This window comes from Perna viridis, chromosome 9 (assembly GCF_037379345.1).
Source record: "Perna viridis isolate PV_CMFRI_1.1 ecotype Kerala chromosome 9, ASM3737934v1, whole genome shotgun sequence".
Taxonomy (NCBI): Eukaryota; Metazoa; Mollusca; class Bivalvia; order Mytilida; family Mytilidae; genus Perna; species Perna viridis.
The window spans coordinates 10,628,966-10,651,584 of record NC_142453.1 but is presented as its reverse complement, the minus strand read 5'-3'; the positions used below and the strand labels follow the sequence as shown (position 1 = coordinate 10,651,584).

The following is a 22,619-nucleotide window of genomic DNA, read 5'->3' as shown; positions in this document are numbered from 1 at the left end:
ACCTGCTTAACCCGGAAGTTTGTTGAACCAATATGTATTATAATTATTTACAGTTGTATCCTCAATTGATGAAGTCTGATAGTCGTGGTATGTGACAACCACGGGAACAATGCCACATTTTTCATGTAATTATAATCTTATGACCCACTTGTAATGGTAACGTTGTCAAAACCTATGTAAGATATTGTATATTATACGTGCACATTTACGAAATCATGAAACGTAGAAAAACTAAGTTCGTACACACTATGAAATATATTATTACAAGGCCCGGTTTCATAAAAGATTTTCCTTATATCCTTGAATTTTCTTCTAGTCTACAATTTCAAGCAATTTGAGCTTAGGAAGGATATAAGGAAAATCTGAATTTGAGATGTTTTATGAAACCGACCACAGATAAATTAAAATTTGCATGTACTTTTTTCTTTGAAAAAAACCCTCTTAAATTGGAAAAAGGAACGTAAGAATCTTACAAAAAAGAAACTTATAAATGTAATGAGCCATTAAAAAAGGGGGGAAATTGCCACACTATAATACGTCACTTAGAGATTATGATGAAAGAAATATAGTACTGTTCTACGATTCAACACGTCAAGAGCACAGTGCATCGTAAAATTAATAAAGCAGATATGAAAAAGGTTTCTTTAAGTTGTAACCTTGTGGAAAAATACAAAAACAACACCAACCATGCAAAACTAAATAAAAAAAAAAAAAAAAAAGAACAAACACTAAGAAACAAAAAAACAAAAACAAAAAAACAAAAAGAAAAAAAAACATGAAAAATTATATATATAGGGGGTTTATCAGGTGCTCCAAAAGGTTGAGTATGTCCAACTCCTCCAACGGCAACCACGACAGACATTGATAATGAATTGTGTCCGGTAAGCTTCGGTTAGAGTGTAAAATCTGCACATAAATCTCAATCACATTGTGCCTGATCTAATTTGTATGACAATTTTTGCACTGAAATCCATACAATTCTTATCGTGTTTTGTTAATAACGAAGCGGTCTTGGAAAAAAGAAGAATTCCCGAGCGATTCAAGACGCGACATTTCATAGGAAAGGCTTAGTAAAAGGCTAGATTTCATCCCTAATAAATTTGAAAATTAAAAAAGTCATAAATATCATTCCCTATTTGATCCAACCTTGACAAGATGAAGAAATTTAAGATAACATCATAGTTCACACAAGACATTATAATGTCAATTTCTATATATACTATACTTGATTGAAATTTGAAAATAGAATACTTTATGATATGGGAAAAGACAGGTGGAAGAGATAAGAAGTCGTACCTTCAGACCTGTAAGTCCTGGTGTCAATTAATTTGTCTCTACAAAGATGAAACTCATTCTATTCCTGGAATTTTGCGGTGAGGATTTATTTTCAGTTAAATTTTGTTATAGATCTGGTTTAGTGTTACATTATTGTATCAGTGGCGGGTCAGGAGAGGGGTCCTATTATTTGTCGATATTTAAAGAAATGGAATATTTTTTCCAACAAAAAAGGGGGAGGGGCAACCGTCGATCTTCTCTACTATAGATCCGTCACTTCTGTATCTATGCAAACTAAGCTTATGCATAAATTAGTGCATCCACTGTTTGTGATTTTAGTGCATTGAATAATAAAAAAAATAACCAAACAAAACTAAAACAACACTCCCCCCCCCCCCCCCCCAAAAAAAAAAAAAAAAAAAAAAAAAAAAAAAAAAAAAAACACATAGTGAAACAAATGGATGAGACGCGTATTGTTATATGTAACATCTTCAGTGCAAAACTTTACACTCGTTTTAAGTCGCAGTCTATATAAAAATCAGACAGGAGGCGATTCAGCCATGTCAAAACCCACCAAATCCAGTTTTATTTCTTATTCAGAAACCATTATAGATCACATAACCAGCCTTAGTTTTTCATTTGGGGGTTTAAACTTTAAAATTTACATAGACTGTACATGAAATTAGCACTTTGCAAGAGTTATCGTTCTTGATTTTGTTTGATTTGATTGATTTAAGTGGTACATAAATGTATGATTATCTAATACGTGCAGATCATCTAAATGCAGAAATGATTATCGTTATGTGAAAATATAGCATACATAGAATGAAAAAGCATAATTTCTTTTGTGGGTTTTTCTACAGCATGAATCACTTTACCACTGTCAGTGTCTGAATTTTATGTGGACTATTACTTAAGTTAAAGTGACATCAAGATCAAAATATATAAAACTGTCAAATGTCAATTTTAGCTTTCGTGAATGGAGGAGTTATTCAGTCTGGTGCTGACATAGTCAAGGTAATGTCTTTTCCCATCAAAATGCTTTGAAACAAAGCCCGCGTTTGTATACCTTGGTTTGCTCGGGCATCAATACAGAACAGGCGTTTTTACACATTAAGGGACGAATTCAAAGATTAATAAAGGGGGAGGAGTTCTTGAGAGCCCATAAATTAATGGTAACAATTATTATTGCTCAATTCTGTATAATATTGTACGAAATTAATCAAATTACAAGGAAAACGAGGGACAAAAACCTTGAAGTTCTACTCATACTCAAGCCAATACTGTTTCCTTCTTAGGCTAGAATTTTTTTCTTATTCAATGTAATTACATATTATTAAATATGGCGTAACAGTCTTTTTTGTTATTATGATCACGTGACACAAAGGATATTCCACAAACATGAAGCCTTGTTTCTATTATTAAACATATTGACGTTCTGTGTCTATTTACGTGTGTATTGACGCTAATATACTTCTAAATCTAGTTCGGGATATAAACCGCTCCGTTCCACAATTACTCTCAGCCAATGGCGGAAGTGCCAAAGACGAAGTAGACAAAAAGCTTATACATTTTCTACATATGTAATATTATATACATCTAAAATTAAGGTCTATCACTCATTTCGTCCTCGGTCTATGTAACCTGAACAGGTCCAAATATAACGTATTGACTTCGTAAAAAGTCCATCATTGATAAATATTAAGCACCTTTCTGAGAAAGAGTCAGGCAATTGTTGGCACATCATTTTTCTCAATTTGATCTGTGTTTGCCTCAAATATATTCAACTAGAGCAATGCGTGGACACAGTACTAATTTGACGAATCTAAACAAAATGAGTAATCGTTGTAAAGAATCTACGATCATCTAATATACACCAATGGTTCAAATTGCTTCAGTGGTTTAAGAGGAGTTGACCTTTAACCTTTCGAGGGGACTTGGGTTTCTTTAGAATCAGAATTTTTTTTATGTACTTTTCTAACGCCTGTAAGCGGAATATTTTTATCTTTTTATACATGTATTCACATTACTTATTTTTAACTATTTTTTACCAAATTATCTTTTCTCCACAGCCAGGATTGAAATATTTTAACAACCAAAGAGACAACCAAGCTCCTCCCTCGAAAGTTAAATGGCGCGTCCTTAGCAAAGTTCCATATCCTCATGCCAATGCACTTGGTTTAATCTGGAACCAAGAAGCTGTTATTTTGGTCCAAGGCCAAATTGGACGCTGGGGTATGGAAGGAGGTGTTGTTTTAGGACGACATATACTTTAAAAGTTGATATGGCCGGTTTGGGGGGGGGGGGCAAACTCCATCATAATACACTTGCAATAAACAATCTGACTATTCTATACATGCGTTGCGTGAATGACGTATTTTTGCAATAATCGAATATTTCAAGACTAGCAGTCTCTACATGTACTGGTGCTATAAGCTGGTTGTCCTGAGGCTTTGCCCAAGTTTTCACTTCATGACCAGTGGGCAGCAACAGGGTAACCTTGATTTTTAATTTTCAGGAATTCTGGTTGCGTCACGTTATAGAGGTCCTTCTTGGCCTGGTTTGAGGATGTTAACGTTTTTTCATTGTCAAAGACCCCCATAACCTACATTGTGTACATCAAGACGCAGAAGAGACATTAAAGCCCTGTTCCTTGATATCGGTTATTTTCTATGTATCGTGTGAGTTTTTTTTCAGACGCACATTCACTCCTTAACCACCCTTTTATATGTATATACAAATATATGATCAATCCCATAACTGGGACTTGTTCGCTCCTAGCATTTTGTCCTATTATTCTGCAAAATTTTCTGTTATTTATCAAAGAATTACCCCCAAGAATGCTTTCAAGTAGGTTATCAAAGTGGTCTCTTACTAACTCGAAACATATTGACCAAACTTTACGAAAAACGAGATGACTTTTCATTCAATTTGTCAACTTTCCTTTCATCTGTGGCATATCATAACTCATACGTTATGCCAGAGCTTGCCGAAACTACGCAGACTTTTTGTATTGCGCTACACTTATAACAAATAGGCTTCTGTAACAGGGTTATATTGCTGCAAGATTGAAGTCATCACTATAGAAGATTTATGGTCGTCATCATGAAATCGTCGATCGCTACGGTGTATCCATCTGCGCCATGAAAATTGATTTGTTCGACGTGTCATAGTTTTCATTTCCTATTCCGTCTACCCCGGACATGACTTTATGGACTACTCGGCGGGTGTTTCTAGAAAAGCAGAGGACGCTTATCCTACCAGCGCACCTGGTCCATGCTCCCAGTTTTTAGTGGAGTACGAGTTGCTCATTTGCTTTTGTTGCTTTGTATTTATGATTATAGTCACTTTATGTTCTTTGTTGTGTATTGCTGTTTCCATGTCTGGTCTTTTTATTACCGCTATAACCATGGTTCCCTTAATTACTCTTTTATCTAGCTCAAAATCGAACTTGCATGTATTTTTGTGCTTAACAACTGCACAAAGTTTTATCAAATGGAAAACGCCCGGAGACGAACGGACAGATAGATGGACACTCAACTGAATTTTTATGCATAATTAAAAGTTTAGGCTTCATTTACACATTATCCGAACTATGCATTTTGCTCGAACAGAACTTTTTATTACACAATGTAATAAAGGACAACTCAATTTTCTACATATATACTGTATAAGCTTTTTAGACTTGGTACTACATTTTTAAGTCATTCTAAAGGTGTACAAATGCCAATTCCCGTTTGTTTGTGCATGATACAAACGTAAACCAGTCGCTTATTTTTTTTTTTTTTTGGTAGGGTGGGATGGGAGGGAAGGGGAGCTGGGTTGAATATCCTTTCAATTTCTGAAAGTTCTGCTCCACCCAGTTAAAAGGTGCATTATAAATTCTTAAATTTGAAATAATTAAATATTTTACTCAAAACAATGGGTAGGGGGTTTACAAGCCAGTTTAAACATACATGTATAAAGAGGCAGGGATCCGGACTTCGGGCGCATGCAGATGTTTACACATAGAAGGGGGAGGTTTCTTTCGACAAGTTCTGCACCTTTCCATTTCTGAGCAGTTTTAAACCTCAGAAAATTTTGCGTTTTCCGTAGAAAAAAGATTGTTGCAAAGACAAATTTAGGAAGTACACAACACTACATTTATTCCTCATATCACAAATATATTCGATCTTGTATGATTTCAGCGGAGTTGCGGATCAACAAATTTATCTGTTCCTGAAGTATTATAGATACATCTATTTAACAACTGAAAAGCCATTTAAATCAATCCTGAAGCATCAGTGACATATGCATTTTTTACTGGTGAATCTAGGAAAAATGTACAGGAAAATTTTCCATAGTGCATTTCAATTGAATTTGATCTATCAATATCTTAAAAATGAAAACTTTACAAACACTTTGATGGTTATTTCTTCAGTTTATGAGGTATAAATACTTGGATCAGGCAAGTTTTTTTTCACACCTTATATACATTTTGCCTGATTCTTATGCAGAGAAGTACTTAAATAACTGGAGCTCCGTCTCCATTAAAATAAATTTATCGACCGCGACCACTCCGCCGCGCGAGTACATACATCTACATCAGGGACGATCTTCATGGTTGTATAAAATTATTGAAGAGATGTTTTGTTATAAATCTGCACAGATGAAGGGTTACATGTAAGTTCTAGAGATTTACACGTATAAATAATTAGACAGAGTCGGCATATACATGTATATAAAGCGGCTATGTGTTCTATCGAGCAATGTCAGTAGTATCTTTGTTTCGAACTCCTCTCTATACAGTTTCATTTATAGGGGTCACATCTGTTTTATTGGCTTTTTTATTTCCTCCAGCAGGTCTACCACGAGGTCTTTCTGGGACCTCACTTTCTTTTGTCAGTTCATTCTTTGGTTTGCATTGTACCTTCCTTTCATCCATTGCACGTGTTTGGCATCACGACTGGTGATCTCTTCTAATCTCCTTCGCTAGTCGACCAAGAAGTGACCACATATCCTTTTTCATGTCTATTTATACTTTTCTTCATCCAAGAACACATCCTGAATTTCCCATATGAAAATGTTGCTTCTCAATCTCAAGTTACCGAGAGTGCCCTGTTTCATGTCCATCAATAAATAACCGTGGGGTTTGGTGCTGGCATACTCGTACGATTTCATAAAGTAATTTGTCTTTTGGGAAACATTGGTTGGGCCATGGTCATGGCCTGTGATACATCTCTGGGATTTTTCAAAAGAACCAGGTAATAAGCATTCAGACTGATGGTTCTGTGATACTTATTTTTGTTGAACAGATTCCTAACCAGCAACATGATACTTATATTTTTATGGTGAGAATATTTCGTGAAGAGATGGGAGATATATTCAGTGACCGAATTCATCATATCGTCTAAAAAAGCAAGTGTCTCTCTGGGATCCAAGGTGTCAAGGTCGGGGAGTCCTTGTACAAAGTCGACATCCTTCATGGTTCCATAAATCGTCTGGTACACGTCGTAGCACCATGTTATCCGATCGGGTCTAGGCATCATCATGTGTTTCACGTTTTGAACAAATCGATGTACAAACACCCTTTTCTTACTTCCGGTAGGTCCTGCTATGACGCTGGTAAAAGGATGAGCCCACGGCATGAAATGGTCGTCCAAGTATCCTTTGGGTACGTCGAAAGCAAGGGGATCGCCTGTCGGGTGTATGAAAAAGTTTTCGTCAGCTGGGTCCTTGTGCAAGCTTTCTTGCGTTTCATTCTGGATCAATTGGCGTAGCCCTTCCATCTTGGTTTTTTTCTTTTCTCAAAGTATATTGGTGCAGTTCTGTCATCAAAGTATCGTAGTCTGATAAACCAGTTTGCATTGATTCTGTCTTTCTAAGGTTGTCTTTTGCTGGACAGGGTGCGTATGTGGACTGTATTGGTCTGTTTGCACGGTTTTTGTAGCGTGATAGACGCAGTAATCTTTGCGATGGTCTAGAATAAGGAAAACACCTGGTTTCACTCCGGTCGGGGTACATCAATTAAAGCTTGGTATCCATGAGTTTTCCTAAAATGACGTTTCATGTTATACCTGTAAAGATCATCTTGCATTCTGCATAGGTCGTGGACATTTTGTAAACGACGACCTTCTTCTTCGACAACTGAGAACAAAATGATAACAATTCTTTTTTACTTTTACTTTTAAGACTATTTTTGCGAATCTTTTGAGGCTATGTTTGGTTCTTTACTCCCCCCTTTCTTTCTTTTAACCCCTTAAAATTGACTCTTGACTCTTACCCCGACTCTTGACTCTTACCCCGACTCTTGACTCTGACTCCGACTCTTAACTCTAACGACTCTCTACTCCGACTCTTGACCCCTACCCCGACTATAACGACTCTTGACTCCTACCCCGACTCTTGACTCGTACCCCGACTCTAACGACGCTTGACTCCGACTTGACTCCGACTTTTGACTCTAACGACTCTTGACTCATACTCCCGACTCTAACAATTCTTGATTCTTATCCCCGACATTAACGATTCCCGAATCAAACGACTCTTATCTCTACTCTACTGATTCTAATCACCTGAAATTTTCCCTTCACTCCTCCTAACCTTTACTATTTCTATCTTTAACTCTAAACCTTTAACCTAACATGAGGATAAACACTAGATGGTTATTTCTTTAACTACTTTATGAAATCGTACCAGTATGACAGCGCCAAACCCCACGGATATTTATTGATCGACATGAAACAGGGCACTCCTGACAACTTGAGATTGAGAAGCACCATTTTCCAATGGGAAATTCAGGGTGTGTTTTTGGATGAAGAAAAGTATAAATAGAGATGAAAAGGTGGTCACTTCTTGGCCGACTCACGAAGGAATCATTATAAATAAAATATAAAAGAAAAAAAATCTTGTGTAATAGAACTATACTAAAGAAAGGCCTCCTTACAAACCAGGGTAGCTCAAAACCGATAACACCTATTAAAACCGTTAGCGACAGCACAACAAACATATTTACTACCAGAGCCTCATAACATGGGCCAAAGTTTGAGTGTAAGTAACTTGAAAACATACTATAGCAACAAAAAGTTCCTTATAAAAAATCCACCATACAATATTTAAACAAAAAATAAACAAAAAAACAAAAAAAAAAGGGGGCGAAGGAAACAAACCACGAAAGAAATTAGCCCCGTGCAGATCCGGGTGTCAAAAGAATAGGCCTGCAGCAGCGCTAAGCTTGTTGTAAAAGGCGACTAAATAGTGCTCAGAACCCTAGCCGGGGGCTAGGGCGCTCTGCCCACAGAGCAACTGGGATGTGTGCCCCAGGTGGTGGAATGGGGTACCCCTGGCGTGTTACATGCTGGGGTTGTCAGGCTATGGTACGGAAAACCTGACCGCAAACCATAGTGGTGCACCGTGTTGGGAAGGATGCCACACGTTAAAGAACCCTACTGTGGTGTTCTCCCGGAGTAGGAAACATGAGGCTCCGCCACAGGAGGCTAAATTGCCCGCCCCTGCCCAACTCTCCCTTTTTCCAGTTTCAATCGGAGTTTGTCGACCCCATTGTCTTTGTGTCCCATCCCTTTTTCATTTCATCATCATCTCAGGTTCATTTTATCACCAATTTCATGTTCATCGTCTGTATATAGCTGAAATACTGCTGCTCGGACGTTAAACCCCAACAAACAAACAAACAAAACAAACGAATGAAAATATGAGGAAAAAAATAAAATTAACATAGCAATGGTGTACCCAATAGAACCCCATAACGGGTCAAATCAAGTACACGCGACATGTAAACATTGGAAGTATGAAACAGAAATCGGTTTACCCGATAGAGCCCCCCATAACACAGTAACACAGATACAATCCATGAAAAGGTTGAGTGTGTAATAGGTGATGAAATGGTCGACTACAAAAATCTAATTATAATAAAATGAAGGGCAATACATTATTCAAAAGCTCTTAACTTCCAAATGTAAACATCAATTGTAAACCTTACAATTGGCAGGATAATCATTAGTGTTTAGTCAAAAAGGAAACATTAATTATTCAAACTGAATAAAAAAATATTAAAACAAAAGTAAAATTAATGTCCGAGAGGTGAACAACACGTCCTTACACCTGTAATGTATTCATATGGCACAATAAAAACGGTTAAATTAATACATGGGCTATTGAAAGTTTCAAACATCTGTGTAATCCGTGAGACATCTATTCAAATTACACAATCCATTGAACACAAAGAAATCCAAATTAAAATTTAAGATCTTTTCAAAGTGCCCATTTGATTTGACATTATTGCACAAAGACAATGGAATTACAATTAATTTACAAAAATAATTGAAAAAACAATGAACGATAATGAAAATGTAAACATAAAAAAAGTAATATAAACAAAGAAAGACAACTCTTGTCATAATATCCACTCTCTTTTTATACTTACCTATTTACACCATACTATATAATGACTCTAATTAGGACACTTTATGAGGATACCTATGGAGGTCGTTTCCTCCCTCTCAAACCTTCACCCCTTTCCAGGTTAGAGGGTCCCCATGTTCCCTTTATTGGTCTCCCATCTAAGTCCACTTCCGGTCCTAAGGTCCACTTTCGGTCATACCCAAGGTCCACTTTCGGTCATACCCAAGGTCCACTTCCGGTCATACCCAAGGTCCATTTCCGGTCCATGGCCATCGAATGTGACGTCATGTGCATGCGCATCGGGTGCTCCCCTGCCCATACCCCCCCCCATAAAAATACGACTTCTAAAACTCATACTATACTACTGATGTCGATATTAAGCTTATGTGAAATTAAGTTTTAAGCTTACAAAGGATACAAATTAAACAACAAAATCAAACATAAACATAGACTGGAGTTAATAGGATGCAAATGACTATGTTCTAATGAGAATATTGCTATTTTTGGATGGGGTTTGTGAGGGGCATGATTACATTCTGAAACACTTATAATTCAGTTTTTTTCAGAGAATTGTTGGAGGAGAAGACACAAACATTGAAAATTACCCATGGCAACTGTCACTTCAAAGAAAAAACTCTCTTACATGGAGTCACATTTGTGGAGCCTCAATAATTAGTGAAAAATGGGCAATAACCGCTGCCCATTGTGTTGACGGTAGCGTGTAGGTATTCTGTTGATTTCCAATCATATACATACACTTGCATGAACCAAACACTTCCTCTCTGTGTGATTATTGCTTCTTTTGCACAATTTTTTGTTTGTATGCTTTATGATTCACTTTGCATGTATGTTCTTTTTTACTCACGTTATTGGTTTCTGAAATTATCCACCAAACCTCCTCAGTAGTCTGAAGATAGTGTGCTCGCCTCAAGTGCGGGGGTTGTTGGTTTAATCTCCGACGGAGTCGCACCAACACATTAGAATTGGTAGTCACTGCTCCTTAACCAGCACAGGTATTTGGGATTATATTGGAGTCAGAATAATAAGTCTCAGTGTGGTGTCATTCTTACCTTTGGGTTGTTGCTTCTGCATGAGGTAGTATGATAAAATCCGGTTCAATGTGTCGGACACCTACCACTGACTAGTACAAAATAGAGTCAGTTAACCCCAACTCTTTCTAAATACAAATGAAAAAAATGCTCTTGCATATGATAACGTCGTAAAAACATTCATACAAAACACGAAAAGGCTAATTGCAGCGTATTCTTTAAGCGGGTTCCGAGTGTCGGGGGCTGTCCAGAATTGTTACAACCATAACCAAATGTCTCAAAGAGTAATCAAGGGATCCATATTCTAGCGGAAATCAAAAGAATGTAATCCAGGGACATAGACCAGACATGGAAAACAGACAAACACGACAAAAAACATAAAGCATCTAACATATAAAGTAACAAAAGCAAATGAGCAACTCGGACTCCACTAAAAACTGGGAGCATGGACCAGATGTACCGGAAAGTTAAGCGTCCTCTGCTTTTCTAGAAGTTTCTCATAGTCCGGGGTAGACGAAAGAGGAAAGGGAAACTATGCCATGTTGAACAAATCAGTTTTCATAGTGCAGATGGATACACCGTAACGATCCACCAGTTCATGATGATGACCATAAAACTTCTGTAGTGATGACTTCAATCTTGTAGCCACATAACCCTGATCCAGAAGCCACATAACCCTGTTCCAGAAACCACATAACCCTGTTCCAGAAGACAAATTATGTTGATCAAACAAATATGACAACATTTCATTAGCGTTTGTGACGGATATTAGACTAGATTTATAAACGTCCAAGCAGCGGCATCAAACTCTATAGAGATATGAGGGAAGAGGACAGAAATCGTTGGTTGACAGTGATCTGACTTACATTGTTTACATAAAACAACATGTTGCATTTTTTCATTGTAACTTGAATATAGAGTACCGATTCCATTTGTTTTAGAGCTAGCGAAATGAGGGTAGTAGCTGGGATTTCCAAAATATCTCAAGGGGATGGCCAAAAAGTTGTTCTAGAAGAAATTACCGAGGTAGATATTTAAAATTACTTTTTCGCATTTCGATGACATGAAAAATGATCTTTTGCAAGTAGCCGATAACATTGCACTGAACTACTGTAACACGATGTTTTTCTTTGTGCTTTTTTTTTTAAATAGGAGAAGACGTAAATTATTTGTCAGAATCTAATAGTTTGAATAATTAACCTTTATAATTGTACATTCGTATAATAAAAATAGAAATTTATCTGTCAAACTGCCTATAACGGAGATATGTGTATGAAACTTCACACAAGTTCGCATTCAATTAGAACGAGTCACTAGTTAAAAACGTTGAAATCCAGGAAATGTTTTAAAGTGCCAACGAAAAATATACAAAAAACACATTTCATATACTCAGAAACATCCAAAGTGCGTATTGAATGTTCATGTTTGAAAGGTATGATACCACAATTTTGTTGACGATGCACCGCATTGTTAGTGGTATTAAATCGACTAAGGTGGAAGAAAATCGCGTGTCCAGTATATATATATATATATATATATATATATATATATATATATATATATATATATATATATATATATATATATATATATATATAAAACAGAAAATGAACATATAAACGTGAAACCTACACAACCTAAAACTCGGCCCAGGTGTCCAGTCATGACAAGGGAATCGTCAGATAAATTTAGACTAGTTTTAACTAGTTTATAAACGCTATTTACAGCATCCCGACTATGTTAGCGGTGGGAATGGATTTCCCAACGATATTGCTGTGCTAAAACTGTCAAAGGCCCTGACATTCGGTGATAAATGTAGCCCGATTGAATTGGCAGATGAGAATTCCGGAGATTTTTCCGGTTCCAAATGTGACCTTTCCGGATGGGGACTTACCAAAAGTAAAATATTTTTTTACGTTGGATATACATGCATATGTAGATGACTTGAATGTTAATATGAAGCTTCCATTCAATATATAAGCTCAATGTACGCACTAGGAAAATTATTATGCAATGTTTAAAATTTGTAAACATTTGTTGCGTAACACGAAAAGCCAAGATAACCGTATGGTCCTCGATTCTAATAATTTACATATTATATTCATATTATTGTTCATACATTGTATGCTTATTTTGGCTTGGAAACATACAGTAATCATTTATGCCTATGAAAAACAAATCATTACGATATTGATAATCATATATAAACCTAAATATACATGTATGATTATCATATCACGCTCGTTTCATATGATTATCATACATGTATGTTAGAAGATATGTAATCTCATGTGTGACGCTTTTGGCTGTGCAGAAGGGAAATGTCGGTAATGTTTCTGTTTTTTCTTTCTGTAGGAATTATATAAAAAAAGAAAGAATAGATTAATATGGAAAACGCAACATAAGAATCAGCATGTTACCTAAATACACAATAGTTGGTACTTAAAGTAGTCCAAAGCTCAATTTGTGATTTGACACTAAATCTGATATAGTTATATTCATGTTCGAAATCTGTATACATGAATTGCATAAACAAAACCATTGCATTTAAATACATATAAATAGCGAACTTTTATTGTTAGTAACTCTTAGTGTCTTATTTTTAAATTAGGTTAAAAAACTTACTTCTACTGCTTTTTGTTGATGTACGCTGCCGGTATGAATTACAAATCAAAAGAGCTCATGAGTTTCATATTTATTTACCTTGATAAGTTAATTTATATGCCTTATTAAACTATCTGATCAATATTAATTAGTCCGTTTCTCCTATTCAAAAGGCACTGGAATCTTGCCAGATAATCTTCAGATGGTAACCATGACAGTACAAACAAATTCCGACTGCAGGGAAGATTGGTCTCCTGTTTTTGGAGCAACAATAAACGCCGGTCATATATGTATCGGAGGCCCTTCAACCGACGACGGAAAATCGGCTTGCAATGTGAGTTATAAATTAATGTCAGTTTTTTACCTCGGCTAGAGGCTAAACTGACATTTATAAATATTTGATTTCAGAAGTACTTGTTACAAGAACATATTTTAATGAGAAATGCACTGAGGCCACTATGAACTCAAAATATGGTGTATTATTATACAGAAAGTTACAGATGTACTTGTTAATTCTTAGAATAGTTTTTTCTACGGTCATCCGCTCATCACAGTAATATTGTGGATGGATCTTTTCTGAAACCGTCTAGCACATTCCTGCCAATATTTTGTGCATTTTATTTTTATTCAGTTTAGATACTATAGCCTTATTTTGGTATTTTTTAGCGGTTATTATCCTGGTTGTTGATTTTTTTTCTCGCCATGAAATGCTTGTGGTCATGTAGCAGTCTTTTATTTTCATTTTTGTTTATTTCAAATGGCGTAGGTAACAAAAAAAGATAAAGTCCACATAAGTGGGCAAAGTATTTGAAGACGACGATTTGCAGGTTTGTTATATTAAAAATTTGAAGTGGTATTTATAGTAAAATACAACTGCAGTACGTGCTCTACACTAAAATCTGTTTGAACTAATTTCTGATTTCAGGGTGACAGCGGTGGCCCAATGACATGTGAGGCTGGAGGTAAGAAAATCTTGGCCGGGGCCACCTCATGGGGCATTTCTGGCTGTTCAGGACTCTTCCCAAGTGTCTACACAAGGATTTCATACTTTAGAGATTGGATAAAAAAAGAAACTGGAATTTAGATTTTTAGATAAAAAGTCAACTAAAATAGTAATGTTGTTGTTGTGGTTTGTACTCGTAAATATTCATTCTTTTAAAACGATTACTGTACACATAATTCGGGAGTGATTGTTTTAACTTAAAGGACAAGCACAAAAGGGACGTTTAAGGAAGTCTCACATATTCCCGTTGATCGAAAGTAGTCGTTAGCTCAGCCCTTTATCTGAAACCTTTCCAAAAACTGCTGAATGATATTCGATCAATGAAACTTTATCTTCGTTATCTGCTTCCATGTGGGCATTTTCTTACTTTCATTTTCATCTGAATCACTATTGGGATTTCCTGTATGGCTTGTGGGGAGAGGAGAAGGGATCACTATTGGGATTTCCTGTATGGCTTGTGGGGAGAGGAGAAGGGTTCACTATTGGGATTTCCTGTAGGCTTGTGGGGAGAGGAGAAGGGATCACTATTGGGATTTCCTGTAGGCTTGTGGGGAGAGGAGAAGGGATCACTATTGAGATTTCCTGTATGGCTTGTGGGGAGAGGAGAAGGGATCACTATTGGGATTTCCTGTATGGCTTGTGGGGAGAGGAGAATGGATATTACATTTTAAGCTTTGCTAACACTTTTTCTAGCTTGTTTGTAGAAATATATATTGTATCAGTTAGCAGTCGCAGTCGGGTCTGTGTACTGACCAATATATCAAATATTTAATATTCTATTTTATATTCAACCCAAAGTCTTTAAGACAGGACAAGAAACTTATACACGATTCTTACTTACCTGCACCCAACAGACGGCGAATGTTTGCGCAATTTTATCATCATCGGCAAAAAGTATACCGATTTATAAAATTCCATGTTCTATAACAGAAAGTTAACATGAAAAAGTGACGACCTACATACAAATTGTGGCTCTTAGAATAAAATGCAATGACATGTATATATTAAAACACAATGTAGCTGGTATTATAAAATACAATGACTTATAAAAACTGAAGGTAAGGAAAACATGAAATAAAACACAAATTAAACCACATCATTCGCAATATGAACTGCATATATAGGTGGTTTAGAAGAATAAGTATGCCGTGCCCCGCATGCTGGTTACAGTCACATTACAAGTTCATGGAACGGTCTGGAGTTTTGCAACAATAACATTGGTACAATTTTTTAAGACGTAGCCACATACTAAGAGGTCCAAACAAACAAAAACAAGAATGGAATCCAAGGTGCAATTCACGTTTATAAATTACTAGGCTGTGGTGGTAGCTACATCGGCTAACCCAGTTTGAAGTAAATACGTAAACAAGGCAGGATTCTGCATATACACTTATGCACCAGAGTTTCAAATTAATATTTTGATATTAATTATTTGTCCCTAGTCGGGATAGTGTTCGTTATTATTACACTGAATATCAAGTTTGGAAAGAAAATTGTCTACGATAAACTCTTGGATTTTGGATGATTAATATGTGTGACTTTTTTCTTAATTGTTATTAGATATGCTACTTTTGTATGCGTAAACGTGATAGCCAATACCAAACCTTCAATTATAAAGCAAACGTATGAGAATTGATATATTTAGAACTTCTTTTTCTTTGCCTCGTTTTTAGAAATGACTCCAAAAGTGTCTTGAGAATACAACCATAGCTGCCACATTGCAGAAATGATAAATCAATCGTGTGGAACAAGTCAGTTGCATATTAAAAGTTGAGTTAGAAATTTTAGCGCGTACATGTAAGGAAAAAAAACAAACAAAAAACAAACAAAAAATAAAATAAACAAAACAAAAATAAACAAAACAAAAACAAATCGACTACCATCACAAACATAAATATGTGAAACTCTTTTTAAGATACATTTTGTCTCCACATGTTGTCATTTTATATAAATATGGAACTATAGGGAAAACGATTTCTGCAAAAATGATCAAAATAACTTAAAAGAAGTTCTTGGTTTCATCATGTTGTTCCTCTATCTATTTAAGTTATTTCTGTCTTTGTTTTGATTCGTACATGTGTAACTTCTTTCATTTTGTGTGTTATGATTTTTGTGTTTCTTTCCGTTTCTACGTCGTTTCTGATATAACTGTTATACAATTTTATGGCACTGTACTGTACTATGCTAAAAATTAACATTTGGGTTGATGTCGAGGTACTTTTTTCATGGGTAGGTTGGCAATTTTTCACGTATTTGGACTTGGAAATATTTATTACTCGGGCTCATTAGAAAGCAAAGATGCAATATAAATGTATTTGAATATACAAAAGCTTGTTTGAAGTACGGTATGTGAAAAAAAAATGCCAATTATAGGTAAAATGGAATAAATATGAAATTCCGAAAATTCACTTTTTTATGAAATACTCATTACTGTCACACTGAAATTTAAAAAAAAATAAAAAAATGCGCCTGAAATGGGAAGATATGTTGGACACATCGATAATAAAAACAATAATACAATGTCTGTTTTACACCATTTATATGCCAAAAATAACATTTTAGTTCTAGTTGACGATTTTTTTCATGGTGGGTATAGCAATTTTCCACCTATCATAACTTTCAAATATTTATTACTCATGCTCATTTTGAAGCTACGATGTTATTTTTTAAGTACTGTGTCATAAAAAATCTTGTTTAAATACGGTATTTTAAAAAGACAATAATCGGTGATATAGAATTTTTCCGATTTTATAGTAACTGTCAGCCCAAAAGGAAAATCTAAAGGCTTAGATGATTGTATTAATATGAGAATTATCTATCGAATGATATCAAATTTTAGACATTTTAGTTGAGCAATTACCTATAGAGTCGAATTTATGTGACTTTTTTACAAATAAATCGAAAATACCATTACTTGCATATTTTGATGAATTCTGACTACAGAAATCGCCAAAATTCACCAAAAGAACCCCAGAAGTAAAAATTGTGATAATACTTAACAGAAAATACCAAATAAGCCATTTGTATAATGCATATATATACTCTAGGGATACGACATTGAAAAATTATGTCAATTTAAGCGATTTGTCGGTGGGTAGGGGCACAGTTTTTTCATCTGGCCCCAGGAACCCTAACAATTACCGCAACTTTCTTAGTACCATGGTACAGGTGAGATATTGGGCTATATGATGCTATATAAATTTGTATAGTTTGTTCACAAATGCTATCCAAGGAAGACTTAGGCGCTCAAACAATTGTCATAAAAATCTTGGCATTTTGACCCAGTGGGGTACAAATATTGGCTTATACTAAAGAAGAATTCGAGAATATTCTTTGGCGAAAAATTGATTCGGTAATTAGCTAACAAATCACATAACATTGATGAATGGGGAGGGAGGGTGTGCACGGTGGTCCCCTTACTTACTTGACTTACTTATATGATCCCATATCTGTTCTCTTGAAAGTGTTAGTGAATTACAGACAACAGAACGTTTTAGGCTAGAAACCACTAATTCCATTTCCCATAGGCTTCTATGCTAATTTCACAATATTCAATGGCTTCTCTGGACTTTACCTTAACTTTAACCTGCAGAGGACTATATATCAGCATGATTCTACATATGTCAGTTCACAATCCTTAGAATGGCATGTGGGGTTAGCAGACTTGCAGTGCAGTACTGGTCACCGGAAGTGAAGGGTCTATAAATAGCATGGGAAATCCCAGTGTTTTCACAAAATAGGGGTATATTTAGAAACCATTATGGAGATTATGCTTCACATCAAAAGAACCAAAATGCACCTATAAAATGTACAGAAATGTTTATCCTTTCAGAAACTGTTTAAATTTTTTAAATAAGATGAGAACTTTTTTCTCAGCACTATGAGGAATAGGGATAATTTCTGCGTAGGACTATTTTTGCGTACATTCCAAATGCTCATTGGTTGAATTGGTGGTCTGTAACCTAAAGAGTCACTTTCTGTCTTAGAAAAAATAAATAACTATACAAGTATCTTCCTATACACATACTGAATGCATTTGCAAAGTTTCAGTGAAATGTGACAAGCACTTTTTTAAATATTTGATTTTTAAATATAGGGTAACCAAGTTGCGCAAGCAACAAAATGACAATATTCTACCATACTGAAATGCATTAAATATTTGCAAAAAACTTTTTCTGACTTTTCAAATAAAAAAATCAATCATGACTTGTTTATTAACAATATTGATAAATAGATAGCCTTTAAAAGTAATCTTTTTCTGTAAAATTGGTCTATTTTTGAAAATTTATGTCTGACATGCCTCCCCCTTTTTTCTTGATCACATGTCAAAAACACAAAATCTTTAAATTTTCACAAAAGGTGGTATCTTTGGCTTTAAATTTGTAAATACAGTGTTTTCACATTAAAACATGACCAGTAAAGGGCACCTAAAGCAAAAAAGTACTCAAAAATGGATTTTCCATGTTGCCATAAGGAAATGCTTATATATGTCCTTAACCGCAGTAATAAAAGTGAGTTTTTCCTCATTTCTAACCAAATTTTTGCTCAAATCTACACAAAACTTGATTTCAAGTGCTGATTACCACCATATTGAGGTAAACATAGCGCTCAAAGTTTAATATTTGATATTTTTACTAAATTTTTTACACTTTTTACAAAATAGGACATAAAAATCAGCCAAAAAGACCAATTTTCCATAATTTGGACCTATTACTTAAAAAAAAATGCATATTTTGAAGGATTTTTGTAGTGTATTCCTCTCATGGCAAAGTTTACAAGATCTTCAAGTAGTTTAAAGCTATTCCAAGAAACTTTTCATTTTTCCATGGCTGCAGCTTAAGGCTAGAAACCACTAATTCCATTTCCCATAGGCTTCTATGCTAATTTCACAATATTCAATGGCTTCTCTGGACTTTACCTTAACTTTAACCTGCAGAGGACTATATATCAGCATGATTCTACATATGTCAGCTCACAATCCTTAGAATGGCATGTGGGGTTAGCAGACTTGCAGTGAAGTACTGGTCACCGGAAGTGAAGGGTCTATAAATAGCATGGGAAATCCCAGTGTTTTCACAAAATAGGGGTATATTTAGAAACCATTATGGAGATTATGCTTCACTTCAAAAGAACTAAAATGCACCTATAAAATGTACAGAAATGTTTATCCTTTCAGAAACTGTTTAAATTTTTTAAATAAGATGAGAACTTTTTTCTCAGCACTATGAGGAATAGGGATAATTTCTGCGTAGGACTATTTTTGCGTACATTCCAAATGCTCATTGGTTGAATTGGTGGTCTGTAACCTTTATTGAATTAATCGGAAATTACAAGAAAAAAAAAAGAAAAAATTTAAGTAAATCCTAGGGTCTCTATGCCCACTGAAAAAAATGATCATTGTCCATATGCTTTGCCAATCATAAGAAACTATTTTAATATAACCTCCACCTCCGGCTTCTAAATTTTACCATCACAAGTGGAGAAACAACTTTAAATACTCATAACTGAAGTAGAATGCATATGCATATGTATAGAATAAGAGAATTCAAACACATATACGTAAATATAAAGTTGATATTACCCTTATGAAAACACAGAGGAACAACTTGTCAAATCTATCGACATAATTAAGGGTAGAGGCTGTTATCATTTTTCATGTTGTGCATAGGCTCAAACCAGATAAATCCCTTAGTGGCATCATAGTAAAATTTGAGAGGAGAAAAGACAAAAACAAGGTCTTGAGTGTGGCAATAGGTAAACTTCAAGATAAATGATACATTCAGTGTCCATGAGCAATATCCAATCGAAATTATAGATAGAAGGAAGACGCTCATATCTTATAGATACCATAGACAATCTGCATCATGCAATTTTGAAAGAGGACAAGCTATACACATATTGGAGTTCTTTGTGCTATATTCCCCTCCGACTCAACCTGCTGCTAATGCCTCTTTGTCCCATGACTTAATACAACACAGTATATGTAAAAGCATACAAGTCAAAGACTGTACATCAGAAAAAAAAGTTTCAATTAAGTATCTATATCAGAACACATTCAATCTTTTGTGAAACAAGGTAACTCTATACCAGAATTTTAAATCATTATTTACTCGGAGGCATACCGTGTGAGTTGACGTTATTCATGGCATCTGAATTGTGGGATGCTTTTGAAGTAGAATAGCGTAAGGATGGGCATGTAAAGATAGTTTTCCTAAAATTCTCTGCAATTAGTATAAACCCTTGAACAATGCTAAAACAATTTTCAACAGTAGCTTTAAATTTAATGTATTGCAAGGATAATTAATTTAGTGGTGCCCTTTGTCCAATGAACTATATTATGATGTGTTTACACCTCAGTCCACTGACGAATGTCGATTTCAGAGGATATGAGTTTTTAACTTCTTCTATTGTCATGAACGTTTCACGTGGACACTAGATATGACATAAGAAATTCCGTTCCATGATATGACTCTAAAATGTACGTGAAATATTCCATACTCAACATCATCAATTTGGAAACATATTTTAACCGATTTACTATTGCATTTTAATTTCTTTCATTATTTTGTTTGCCTGAGATAATTTTCTCAGAAACAAATCTGTTACACTTCATCTTAACACAAGGCAATTACATGCAATGCATATTTGACATAATGGAATAATTTGACCGTACAATGATTTTTTCCCAGATTAGCGTAATATTGTCAATGTATCTATCTATGTAATTTTGTATAACACACCTTTTTTGGCTGTCTACCAAAAATTTCGCAGAATCTGTTGTCCAATGTCATTAATTTATTTTGCCAGTCCACACTTTGAATATATAAAGGTAAGCAATGCTATTGTCAGACATCTGTTAAAACGATAATACATGTAGTAATTTGAAGTTTTGTTTATTCGCACAAAACACAATAGAGCAAAATAATAGTTAAAAAAAAGGAAAAAAAATACTGAAATAATCGTTTGGTTCCGGAATAAAGCGGTGACGGTCTCTGTTTATAGAACTTCTTTAAGAATTCCAATAAGACTTGTTTCAAAGTTCTTTAAACTGCACCCATGGTAAAAAAAGGGGATAAATACATGAACAACATTTCGTGCAAAACATAGGCTGCGTCTTTAATAAAATGAAGAAATTAGTCCTATTTGAATCGAAATAATTCACGGAAACTCTATTTTATCATTGTTTTACCACAGGCTGGCTATATATCGTAATTTAATCCCTAGAGTTAACACAATGCGATTTAAATGGCAAACCCGTGGTAAACCAAGGATAAAATTGAGATTTTGTGATTTATGTCTGAAATAAACGAATTCATTGACAGGTTATATCATCTTGTTGTTACTCAAAAATTGTTATCGCAGTTTTATCATTCGCGAATGAATGAAGAAAAGAAACCGTATATGGTATCCTGACTACCATATATGACAATGGAATGGGCAAGGTTTTGAAGCAACGATGTCAGTATCTTGACGTAAAGATAATAACTCAATTATAGAACTCATAAGAACAAATACATATTGTAAAAGGAATATATTAAATGGCAAACTGGCAAAATCATATGATTACTTAGTATCTGCTTTTTGTACAGACAAATTGCGTGTATGTTGAACCAGGTATGATGGCTATCCAAGCTTTCAGCATTCATATGGTCATTCAAAGTCCGGTGTAAGTTTGTGTTGATCACACCAAAGTAAAACTGTAAACTCTTTGTCAAATCAGCGTTTTCTTTGTCATATCAACGTTAGACCAGAAAGGAAGTAAAAATACAGTTTTGATTATTTAGTCAGTTGTAATGGAATAATCGGCAATGAGATAATGGTTGCTGCAGATTTTGTTTTAAAACAGCAGATAAGGAACATTTTCTTTATTTTAGTGGGATGACAATATCTCGATGTCGTTTGAAACTTTACATAAATAGTGCGACACCATTATATCTCACTAACTGTGAGATATAAGCCTCCTATATAGTAGAAGCTTGCATATTAGTTCACTTACGGAGACAACATACACAGACAACATACACAGACATGGTTTTTCATTTGGTGGTTGCGCTTTTGAAATACAATCTAAAAGTGCTGTTTTTCTAAAAGTATAGACCAATATAAAGAAAGAACCATTGTCACTTAAAAATATAGCATAGGTAGACCAAAAAACGCACTGTTTGTTCCCAGAAGTTTTCTGCACTATGAGTCACCTTACTACAGGAAGCGTCTGAACTTTTATTGGACTGGTACTTAAGTCTGTTACTGCGTCGACCACTGGTAATAAATTCAAAAGAATGTGTAGA

At 35.0% G+C, this 22,619-nt stretch overlaps 1 protein-coding gene across 1 annotated transcript; it reads left to right on the top strand.

The window, feature by feature from the left end:
• The first annotated feature begins 1,244 nt into the window (after positions 1–1,244).
• LOC148606655 (fibrinolytic enzyme, isozyme C-like) lies at positions 1,245–14,440 on the top strand. The gene is made up of 7 exons (XM_088545906.1): positions 1,245–1,373; positions 2,246–2,292; positions 10,242–10,396; positions 11,666–11,750; positions 12,452–12,623; positions 13,502–13,662; positions 14,254–14,440. The coding sequence occupies exons 1-7, from the start codon at positions 1,343–1,345 to the stop codon at positions 14,410–14,412; spliced, it is 810 nt and encodes a 269-aa protein (XP_088402032.1). The 5' UTR covers positions 1,245–1,342; the 3' UTR covers positions 14,413–14,440.
• The last annotated feature ends 8,179 nt before the right edge of the window (positions 14,441–22,619 follow it).